Here is a 12,433-nt window from a genome sequence, read left to right as displayed (position 1 = left end):
CCCTCATGTTTGGGAAACAATCTTTACAGCTTTCTTTCGTTTTTTAAAGTCCAGAAATAGTACTTCAGGTGATTTGATCAATTCAATTCAAATCAACTTTCTTTATATAGCGTCAAATCACGGCAATGCCATCTCAAGACGTTTACAGACAGGGAAAAAAAACAAAAAAACAAACAAACATAATGAAAGCCAAATCATAATAGCCTATACAAGAAAACCAACAGATTGAGTTGGAGGCTCCAACTCAATCTCCCATCCTAAGCAAGCACACTGGCAACAGTGGGAAGGAAAAAACTCCCTTTTAACACGAAGATCCAATCAAAACACAAATATATCGCAGATATTATAGATATCGTGGCTTACGTTAGGGATTAATTGATATATTAAATGTCCAATTTGGTGTGTGAACTAATGTGTAATAAGGAAACTTCTCATTTGGTTGGTTGATAAGATGACAATGAGGCATATCTCTCCTAAGAACTAAGCCGCCTCATGCAGTGAAGACTAAAGCACTTCCTGAAACCAGGTCCAGACATCTTCCTGACATGTTTGGGTGTTTGTCGCATGCGGGAAATAAAAGTGAACCCATCATTTAGGGAATTCTGTAAATATTCCACAGGACCAAAGGGGCTGTAATCTGATGTGGTGACTCTGACAGCGGAGCAGCTGTCCTGTACAACAGGAATGACACTGAATCTGAAGTTGTGCTGAATGTTACTTAGTAGAATAAGAAATGGTCTAACTGTAAATACCGACCTGTAAAAAAGACTCGTGAAAGAAAATGACAGTAACCTCTAAGGGACTGCAGTTCGGATACACTGAACCACAGCTGGTTCTTTCCTCCATGCACACTGTGACGTTTAGATTTATTTAACAACGCTACGAAGTATTGACATGTTAGCTTCGACGTCTGCATCCCACAATGCAGAGATCTTTTCTTTATTTATTTCTCGTTTTGTTATAAATATATTTTCTCACAATCATCAAAATGTTACTGCATCTTTTTCTGTTTTGCTGCTGGAGATTTCAACAAGCACATTTCTGTCTCCTCTGACATTTGGCTAAAAATACTAACAAGCTGGGAAAAAAAGACGCACATCCTGTTAGACTGTTCTGCCCAGCAGGGATAGTTAAAGGAGCATTTCCAAGTTTTCAAGATTACAAATAAATTATGTTTGAATGTTTTTCCATGATGTCATTGATTTTAGATCACTTTTAATTAAATAACACAAAGACTTGAACATTGTTTAAGTTTAATTATTGAGAATTTAATTTCATTTATATATTTATTTTTTGTCTGATTTAAAATAGAATAAATTAATATTTGTTTCTTTATTACAGATTTATTGCTTTTTTGTTTTCTATGAAAAGAAATCTGTTTGTTATTAAGTTTCTGTCCTCCTTTGTTTTGTGATTCTTTCAGTTCTTTTTTTCACAAACCTGCAGAAAAACTGTGAGAGATTTTGGCTTCAGTAAAATAATAAATAATCAACCTAAAAGTTATCTGATGTAACGTTATGACTTATCATTTGATGATCTCTGTCTTGCCCTTTTTGAAGTAAACACATATAATAGTTATAACAATAACTATTTATATTTATATCATTTCTGTTGTATGTTATGGAACAATAAAATTCTGATTGTGAGATAAAAAAAAAAAAAAATGCTGGTGTGCTCGTTTCCTTGGCAACAAATACGAAGCCTAATAGTCAATATTTGGTGTGACCGCATTTATTATTTATCCCATCCCTGTTGGAAGAGCTTTCTTATGACTTGTTTAAGTGGTTTTCAGGCTTCTTGAAAGACATTTCAGAGCTTTTTCTCTCACGTTGGCCGCCTTTTCTTCCGTTTCCTGCCAAGATGATCCAAAACTGCTTCAAGATTGATGAAGCAGCACAGGATGTTTCATTCCTGTTACAATACAGTCATTAATTAGTTAGTGTCTTCCTGCAGCACCGAGGTTGATCTCCAACTTTGGTTGCGTCTAAAATATAACATGCAGCTATTTGCAGTGATTTTATGAAGAACTTCACACACTGCACACCCTTTGTTGCACCAGTACACGATACTGAAGAGAAAAAAATGGAAATAACTACTTACATTTTCCTACAGCCCTTCCAGATGGACACCTTTAGATATTGTGTTGTCAATTAATGTAAACTCAAAGGCTATTTTCTTTTTTAAAAATGGTCAAATAAAGCAGCGTTTTAAAGGCTACCGTAATTACAGTACTGTAGGATTAAAGGTAAGTTTCAAAATCTGTGAATATAAAAATAATCTAGTACGACTTTACCTGTATTCAGCGCTAAGAGAGATTTTACATGATGATTTGAAAATTACGAGACAGAAACTTAAAAACTTTGAAGCCATTTAATTCAAATTTAAATACTACAATTTTAATGAATGCAAAAAAAAAAAAAGAATAAAGAATCTTTTTGTAATGGGATGGTGCTGCATACATAAAGTCATGTTTTAATCATATCTAGGCATAAAATTGTGTTAAAGTATAGTTTGAAATTAAGCTACCATTAGAGTTTTACACATTTTTATTTGTTCAAGTCTTCCAGCAGATGGAGATGTTTGTCTCAGACAGTTTTCTTTTCTTTGACCACGCCTGCAGGGTTAGTCCCACCCATAACTGACCCACCTGTTTCTGCATGCCTATTAGTGTGAAAAGTGAGCCAGCAGGTGGGAACAATAAGCATATAGAGGAATTCCCCCTTCCTCCTGAGCTCTGCCTACACAGGAACTTCTTTTGGATCACTTGGCTGCTGTCTAACTACCCCTCAAGGTGTTGAACTGATATTTACTGATGTGATCCTCAAATTTTCAAATCCAAGTCAATGCAGCCCAGCATACACTCAGGTAATATGCATCCCTTCCTTTCAACCATGAACAAGAATGAACTGTTCACAGGTGATGGCAAATGGTAAGAAATGGTTTTACAGTAAAAAAAAACAAAAAAAACAAACCAAAAAAACATAGCTGGTCTGGTTTGACTGTAAAGTTTAATAATATGGAAAATAAAAGCTAAATGACTATTCTTGAAAAATTTGCTACAAACCATTTCTAGCCTTAAAAAAATTTGTTTCAAATAAATATTTGTCCAATGAATTAATTACCTTTACTATTAATTTATTTAACATTTTATTTTAAAATTTATTTATAATTTAATTGTATTATAGCAAATTAATTTTTGTTTGTTCTTTTTTTTTTTTTTTTTTGCAATGTTTGTATGTTTTTATTTAATTGTAAATAAATCCAAGCATTAATGGGTTAGAAATAGCTGCTGCAGCCTTCAAACACAACACAGGAAGCATAGTTGTGCTAGCTAACATCAGGAAGAGGACACAGCTGTAAACAGCTGCATGTGTGGCTGCACTGAACAACTGGAGGAACTTTTAGCTAATTTAGTCTATTAATAATAGGTCAGTAATATCCGAGGCCATGAAAAGAGCACCAGAGAGGCAAAGTCTCTCATTAAGATCGTCAGAGATTGGCAATCTGCAAAATACATTTAAGAATTTATCAAATAGAATTGTAAAAACTTTGAAAAATCAGCAAACGCAGAGGATAATCGTTGTCTATTTAAGTCATTTTAATGCAGAGATCTCTTGAAGCTTATATTGGTTGGTATGGCAAAACCTGGAGCATGTTCTTGTGAAGTGGTCCAAAGTCTGTTGCTTTCCCAGATATGGAAGCCTCTTTTTTTTTGCCCTAGGCTTTTTTTTTTTTTTTTTTTAAATTACATATTTGGTTGTGTAAATTATTGATTGTAAATCAAATCCATTTTCTCTCTATCGGAGAGGCGATGTTTTCAGCTAACTGAATAAACAGCTGTGATTGCACTGACTGATCCAACACCAGTATGTCGACTAAATCATTTAAGAAGTTTTGTTTAAAGGCGTGGTCTAGACTTTTAAACATGACAAGCTAAAATGCATAAAGACCAAGTTCAGTTGCAAATGCAAAGAAAAGAAGCAACTGCAAATGTATTTACATGCAGTTTATTTGGTATTGGACAGTTTGAAAATGAGTCTGCAGAATCTTTCAAACATGTAGAGAAAACGTGTTTCTAATTTTACAGTATCATACACAGTAACAGACACAGCATTCAAAGTCAGTCTTTTTTTTTTTTAAATTAAATTTTGTAGACTCAGTTCACTCGGGTGAGTTTTTTTTTTTTTGTTTTTTTTTGTTTTTTGTCAGCGTTGCCTAAAGATGTTCTTGCGTTGTATGAATAAAAAATGTGCTTAAACTTCCTATTTGCTGTCGTGACAGCCTACAACAGAAACAGACCTTAAATGACTTTAGTAAAAACTGTGATTTTAACTCAAACCATGCAAAGTAACAACTGATACTGCAGCTGTCAGATTCCACAGTATGTCGAGCAAATATCAGAAATGTGTGTTTAAAGCTCTACTCAACCCCCCCAAACAGTTTGATCTCTGAATGGGGGAAAAAAAAAAAAAAAAAGCAACTCAATCCCATGCAGGCAAGCTGCATAGATATTAAACACTTCACAAACTATTTTGTTTATCTTAATAAAGTTTATATTTATGGTATGCTTTATGTTAAATAAGATAAAATGGAAGAAATTACAGTCTTTTCTGTCTGCTCTGCTGAACACAACGGTTCAGGTTGTTTTCCATTTCCATGATGGGGTTGTTCTAGCCAGGCAACCTGAAAGCCCCGTTATGTTATTTGTGTGTCAACACAAACGTGACACACAAAGCGGGTCCTTGTCATTGGACCTGAGTGTTTTACATTGTTGACCACCATAGAAATGATAAAACTGCACGGTTACTGTTGCCAAGTCTTTAGAAATGGTGAAGATGCTTTTTCTCCATGAAGTATGACCTCATTCTCTGGCCAATCAGAGGTCTGCGTCTACAGACATCCTATTTGTAGTTCAACTCCACCTGACCTGAGTGTGTGAGCAGGTAGCTGTGGAAAAGGGCCTTTACTTCACATTAGTGTCAAAGATCTTATCCAACTTCAGTTTACGTATTACATGTTTAGAAAAGTTTAAAGGAGTTTGCTTTTTAAGGGGAGCTAAGGCAGAAACGGTGTATTTCTGGGGCACATGTTAACAGTCAACCCCTGCCACTTCCTGTCACTTCCGACCACAGTGTTCACTGCTTTCCTGTCTATTTCATGTCTCTTTCTTTTTGATAAAATAGCAGCACTGAAGCTTAAAGAAGTCTGATGTGTCTGTGTTGGGTTTTATGGCTGCAGTGGAAGTAAAAAAAAAAAACTCATGCGAAGGGAAAAAAGAAAAAAATTCCAGTGTGTTCATTGTTTTTCCCCTGGGTGTGTTGGCTGCAGGAAGCAACACGGCCGATGGGAAATTTAAGTTAAACAACAGTGAGGCATTGAATTTAGTATTATATTACATTTAGAAATGCTTATAAGTAGACGTAGACATACATGTAGCAGATCAGTGATGTTTAAACAGCAGAAGAAGGGTCACTATAGATCATTCCCTTGAGAAAGAGGGACGGGGAAGCCGATCCCTGATCAGCTCATAGAGGGAAACAAAGAATTGAAGGAGTTTGGCCTTGGAGCTCCATCATCCTTCTTCAGAGCTGCGTGCAAACGGGGTCATGCTGATACATGGGGGTGGATGATGTTACAGCTTCTTAAAATGGGAGTAAAACCCAACAGCGGGGCCAAACTCTCCCTCCATGTGGCTCCGCTGCCCTCAGCTGCTCAGCAGGACGATGATGTAGATAAGAAGAAGGCAGATGAGGATGAGGGTGAAGTTGACAAACAACTCCTGCAGGTTCCTCTTGGCTTGTGGCGTCACCTCGATCTGAGACGCGCGGCGGATGGCCGACTTGGTCATGTGCTGAACGCGCTCCATGGAGGCAGCCGGCTGGTTAGATTTTGACCGACTGGAGTTGGGAGCCGAGAGTGAAACTGCAGTCGACTGGAGGCGAACAAAGACGTTACAGGTAACGATCTCTGCTGTTTTTTTCTCTTCGCTTCTGTAGATTCAGGAAAAGAAAGCAAAACAAAATTCCTTGTTAATTTCTTTTTCTTTTCTTTTTAAATGGCGCGCAAACAGCCCACCACACACACACACACACTCTCCTCTGACTGATGTCTCCATGTTGAGATTTGTGACCTTTCCGTATCGCAGTACATGGTGTGATGATAACAGAGCTGCTCAGAGGCGCCAGCTGAGGCCTGATGATGTGTTAAGCTTGACTCTAGCCAGAGTGGCTGCAACACAAATGTCACAACCACAATGTGCACAACCTTTGTTGTGGAGCAGATATTTAGAGGGAGTAAATGATAGCTGCTTCACTAGTTAAAGGAATAGACGACCGAGTCTTTTCACCGGTGTAATCAGGATGTTATGAGAGAGTGCTGCTGCCGACTCCATGCAGTTGGTTAAATCCCTTCTGTCATCTGATCCGGGGGCTTACCTGGGATCAGACTGACAAGGTTACAACCCTTTTGCGTTGGTGTTTTTGCCAAACACTTGTCTATCTTTAACAAGACCGGAATTCCTGCCAGACGTCCGTGCTGCATGCATTTTTCACGACATCCCAACATAAAAAGGGTTCGAGCTGCTGGAGTCTGCCACTTTTCAAATCTTGTTTCCTCGCTGGCGTGTAGGTCCAGTAAAGATAAAAGCTGCCGTAGCAACAATCCACTGCTTTCTATTCGCTTTTCAGCATGTCTATATTTATCACTTCACTCTCTTTTTCTTCCACCCCTAATCTGCCTCTGAGTCGCCCATTATCACTGGACATGTTAACACCTCTAACACACACATGCTTGTACGCCATGAGTTAGTTCATTAGCTCTGTTTGAGCATCAGTACGCTGAGGTTAGGCAATAAGTCCATAAATCGCACGATAAGAAAAAATGTGCGCAGTAATTTTCTTGTGTCTTTTGTTTCTCTCTCGGGTGCCACATTTGTTTTATGACAATATTAACTAAACCCGGCAATACAGCAAGCTTCCATCTACACCTCAACTGCAGTTTTCCCAGCTAGGAAAAAAAGACCCTAAAAACAGGCTAGCTCCATCTTCCCAACAGTCCACAATCACTGGGGTGTTTAACCAACAGATAAATGCAAACAGGACAGAACAACATGGTGTGCACCCAACAGTGTGGCTGGTAAAGCCATGCTGCCCTTTAATATTGTTAAAAAGGCGACATTTTGAAAAATGTTGTAAACATTTCACAACCAGAACTGCCTGGATGAACATACACGTTACAAACGGCAATTCCACAACTTTACAATGACATGAAAAATAATATACTGAAGGCATTGAAAGACATTCAATTTCACCATTCCACCTCTGGTCAAAGGTGTACTTGCATTATTGTGGCATTATGGTTATTTTAGTTGGAAATGGTCTTAAAATGACAACAAGAATCACTTAGTGCATTATTATCGTTTATCGCAATCATTTCTGAGGCACTTAATCGCATGGCAAAAATTGTACCATGACAGGGCTAGCTGAGGTGAAGGAAAGTGATGCTTTGAGTTTCATTGGATGCCCCGAAAACATTACAATGTTTGAAAAAGGAACATTTTTCTGGAAAGTTTGCTTCATTTTAACAGTATGTTCATTTTTCACAGGGAGCTGTGTACATTTAAAGCTAAACAGTATCATGGCTAATTGGGTCACAAGCACTAAATGCAGGTGTAAATGTACTCATGCCGGCTTGAGGTGGCTTGTGGAGTTCTTGACTCAGCAGGTCTATGACTTCCCTTCATCCACCAGTGTGTTGGCAAGCTTTAATTTAATCCACCAAGTCAAACATGACAGAACTCATTGAAGAATAAGATTAACCTATTAAAAGTAAATGGATTTATTGATTGATCCTTTCTAAACTTTTAAAATCTGAGCTACAAGAATTGAGGATCCTAAAACTTTCTTCATTTATGGTATATGCCATCTTCACCTATCATTGACACATAAACAGACATCTAGACATCTTAACAAATATCACAGTTCCATTTGCTATGACTCCAGATGTATTTATATAGACCTTGTGGTTGCAGAGGTCAACTCATTTCATGGGTTTACAGATTTTAAGCTGAGGGCTCACAAAGATCAAATGCAAAACACAGCATCTGCCTTGGCGTTGGATGTCCTCTGACTCCCTGACTTTGTATTTTTATCTCACAACATAACTGCTCTGATTCAGTCTAGCTGGTTTCATCCATAGCTTTAAACGTTTTTCATTATTGTTGATCCTTAAAGCCACCAGTCTTACACACATTTTCATTCAGGAAGTCCAGCTAGTCAAATCTTTTTCATTTTGGAGTTCTGTGCTACCGCCATCTGGTGGCCATAAGGAGAACTGCAGCCTGAAGCTGAGGTGCAGTGGCTTCCTCACTCAGATGTGTTTGCTTACACAAATAATTAAAAAAAAAAAAAAAAAAGTTGTATAAGAGGAGGATTTAAAATCTTGACATTGCCAGATAACACTCAATCTAAAGCAATAAATGCTAATTACTACTGGCTTTTTTTTTCAGACTGACCAGTTTTGTTCCCCTGCATCAGTCGGTACTCCACCACATGATTCTTCTGTTGTTTTCAGTTTCTGTATCAGCCTCCTTTAGTTTGTCCTTTGAGGGGGAATTACTACCATTTTGGATGATCCACATCCACCACATCTAAACACATCGTGTACTGACTGACAGCCGTGTTATGCTGGAAGACAGTCGCTCTCTTTGAGCCTGATGAACAATTAATCCTCATTTCTACATGTAGCAAGGAATAAAAAGATTATTATTGATTTAAAACATCCCAAAACGGTTTGTCTCTAGTTGCATTTTGGAGTCCACAGCATATGTTGCTCACATCTGTCATTTGCAATGAAGCAACTATTCTCATTTTTCAACAAACAATTCCCTTGTCATCGCTTGCTACTCTGCTTTGTTTGTACGTCTTGCACCTCGCAGGACCAAACAAACACAGCTGTTCGGTCAGAGCCAAGCAGTGATTGGTCAGTGGGAAAAATAGCAGCAACTGCAGAAGTTGGGGGACTTGGAGGTCACTGTGTCATGCTACATGAGCTATTCGGGTGGCCATGTTGAGTCTAGCTTCCATGTTAGGAAGGTAAAAATTACTGTGCATTATATTTAGGCTCTGAAAATCCGAAAGAATGGACAGCATAAGCTGTGGTTTCAGCCTAGAGGCCACAGTGAAGGCCAATTTGTGTTGTAAAGCAAAATTGTTTGGGGGATAACACATGCGGAAGTTTTTCCTTCTACATTACGTAATTTGCTACTTATTGGCTCTGTGTTTTCTAACTTTGCTCGTTATCCAACTGTAATCATTAACCTACAAAGTGACGAACAAATATCCAGGTGGATCGTAGATGGTAGATTGGGGTAACTGGAGAAGAAAGATGAGGTCTGATGACTAGTTACAGTATATGCTGATGATGTAGCAGTATTCATGTTATATCTTTTTGACGTCAAGACCTTTTAGTTACACTTTAATTAAATTTAATTTTGTTCTGACTTTTATTGAAGTATGTTTTCAAATGTTGCAGTAAAATACATATGATTTTAGAAAGAAATTATGTCACACCAGAAGACCAAAAGTGTGTTTTTTTCTGGTAAAGCTGTGCAGAAAACAAAGTGACATTAGATATATTCCATACAGTTTTTTTTATTGCTTGTAGAAGATATTTTAAAGATTTTAACAAATTCTTGTTTCTTTTCAGAGGTCATGTTCAACCTGGTGGATCAGGCTGGCAATGCATGGGAATAACCACCAATAATGCTTATGAGTAAGGCTGAAGAGGCCTGTCGACACATATCAAGGTAAAACAAACGTCTTCTACCTTAACTTTGTCTGAAAGAAAACACTGTTAATATACACTTAAAATAAGACTAAAATAACTTTTTAATCTTTCTACCAAACAGCTGAACAGGACATTAAAGGGTTGTTTCAAATCCGTTTTAATGATTTGTTTTAACTTCACCTGTCATACAGAATCTCTTCTCATTCATCATTTTCTTTTCTCTATCATGAGCATCACTTGACGACAATGTGGACATGTGGACTGGAAACCAATAGATTTATCAAGAGAGAAACCAGCTCTGTGTGAGATTCCTAGGAAAGAAAAAGACCACCCTGTTGCAGTCTTTCTTTTTCTTGCACCGACCCCCCCGCCCCCCACCCTCTGCTCTGATAAACTATCTCTCCTTGTACAGATGCAGGCTGTGTGTCCTGCATTGGTGGAAATCCTCTTTGTGTTGAGTTCAAGTGCTGTTCTGTTAGTTCAGAAGCTGCCAACACTAGGTGCCCCAAGAGGGGGTCTTTCATTGTCACCTTGGCTTACTGCTCTCTTACTGCTCGATGAATGCGTCATAGAATATACTCTAGTGTTACATATTTTAGTATTACCAGTACCAATAAAGAAATGGCTTTTCATGGTAATTTGACAGGTAGACTTACCTGATAAAGACATATGACTTCTTTATTCTCTAATCTTACCTATTTTTAATCTGAGAGCTAAGAAAAATCTCAGCCTCTCTGTGCAGTTGGCATATTGTTCCTGGCATGTGTGAGTTTTCCAGCTTCCTCTGACTGTCCAAAAACATGTATATTTGGTTAGCTAGTGATTCTTATTCACGCGGTTGTGATGGAGTGGTAGGTAACCCGTCCAGGGGGTTACCGTCCCACCCGGTGGCAGCAGGGAGAGGCTCCAGGCCTCCTGCGACCAGGAATTGGCTTAAGCAGGTAGAGAAAATGGACGGATGGTTTGGAGCGCTCTGAAGACTGTAAGATACCGGCCTTTCCATGGGTGTGACATTTATCAGCAACAGTAGCCATTATCTTAAAATGAGTCTGTACACGCTTGTTTTAGACATGTATCCATTCAATTTGCCAAACTTTTGTCAAAATAAGTGACTTGAGCACATCAGTGTGACATGCAGCAGTGAAATGTAGGTTGGACTGATACTTTGGCATGCTGATTCTGACCTGTTATTTAAACTGGGGCATATTCAGTGCCAACCACATAAACAAGCCAGTTCTTCACAGCAGAATTTTAAAAAATGGAACAGAAAGTGCATTTATTTATCTAAAGCAATGTGTATTTTACTCCAAAAGTCATAATCCAACCATTTTAAGTTGGTTTTCATGATGCAATTTTCTCGTTTGAAGCTTTTTTGTATTTGCTTTTGCTTTGTTTTGTACACTAAAGCATAATGTTCCTTCTTATTCCAGGTTTAGTTCTTCCCACAACTATTTCTGCCATTAAATGCCACATCCAGTTAATGATAAATCAGAAAAATGTTGGCCACAGTCATACAATTTGCCTGCATTTACTGCTCTAACATCACACCGTGAAATCGTGTTATGAAATCAGTGATTAGATTCAGCTGATTTGGCTCCTCAGCGCTCTAAAATAAAATCATGTGCTTGGGATGGGAATGTAAGAAGAGTGTTTATCCCTCTGGGAGGTGAAGTCCAGTTTCCATTCCCCCCTGCTCCTCTCTTTAGAGCTATGTTTACTGTCTGTGAACAATGACTTTTTTATAAGAGGCATTGATTTATACACTTCTCTCCAACTTTCTAAACATTAAGCAGAGTTTCCTTTTACCATCTAGGATAGATGATTGTGGCTCTGTAGTTTCAGCAAACTTCCCATTTCCTAACTCATCCATCATTAGTTTTCTTCTCAAACTGTAAAATTTAAACATTTCTATATCACATATAACATCTGTAGTCATTTTTTAACTCTTAATCTGCTTTTCTAGCACGAAACAGAATCAGGGAGCCAATTAGCGTGTAGAAGATGCTAATTCTTACCTTGCAGATGAGCAGAGAGCTGGTTGGAGTTTGAGAGAGAAATGTCAGATATGCGGTGCTCTCTGAGGCTGTAAACGCACTGAGAGGGAGAGAGGAGGAGGGAAAGAGGCAGGACATCCCAGCAATGTTTTTAGGAGAGTGGGGATACCAAGTTTGTATCAGATTTGCTGAATTATAGCCTATATGGAGGCACAACTTGAAAATTCCTATAACCAGTGGTGTGGTTTTCCCTCAAGAAGTGGGTATATTTTTAATTTTTCGCCCTTGTTTTAAAAACAGGAATAAAAAAAAGCCCCGAAAAACACAGAAAAAGTGAATAAGAGTACCCCAAAAAATCCATCAGTATATTTGCTCATTGTCACATAATTTCTGCTCTCAGTTTCAGAGAGGAAGAGTTATGAAATGACTAAACCAGTACTGGCACACAGACTGGTGAGAGATGGGCTCATGGGCATATATACATATATCTTAATTAATTTCTATGCTCAGGCTTAAGTTAACACAGCTGATGGCTAACTGCACCCGTGTAGCATCGGTGACCGTAGCTGAGCCGCTGGGCGATGTAGGTACATGTGTAGGGACATTTGTAATTGTAAAAGCAGCATCACAGGGGGTCTAGAAGTGGGTCAACT

General features: G+C 38.2%; 1 protein-coding gene across 1 annotated transcript; it reads right to left on the bottom strand.

The window, feature by feature from the left end:
• Positions 1-2,448: 2,448 nt before the first annotated feature.
• pln2 (phospholamban 2) lies at positions 2,449-11,873 on the bottom strand. The gene is made up of 2 exons (XM_079263625.1): positions 11,802-11,873; positions 2,449-5,990 (listed from the first exon to the last, which is right to left on the bottom strand). Exon 2 carries the CDS (start codon positions 5,864-5,866, stop codon positions 5,705-5,707), a length of 162 nt encoding a protein of 53 aa, XP_079119751.1. The 5' UTR covers positions 5,867-5,990; positions 11,802-11,873; the 3' UTR covers positions 2,449-5,704.
• Positions 11,874-12,433: the final 560 nt, after the last annotated feature.

The sequence above is a fragment of the Telmatherina bonti genome (genome assembly GCF_933228915.1).
Source record: "Telmatherina bonti genome assembly, chromosome: 24".
In the NCBI taxonomy this organism is placed as follows: Eukaryota; Metazoa; Chordata; class Actinopteri; order Atheriniformes; family Telmatherinidae; genus Telmatherina; species Telmatherina bonti.
The sequence above is the reverse complement of the archived record's forward strand: the minus strand, read 5'-3'. Positions and strand labels throughout refer to the sequence as shown.

Bases quoted from the DNA above. Each gene is read 5' to 3' on its own strand.
- pln2 (XM_079263625.1), bottom strand. From the start codon at position 5,866: ATGGAGCGCGTTCAGCACATGACCAAGTCGGCCATCCGCCGCGCGTCT.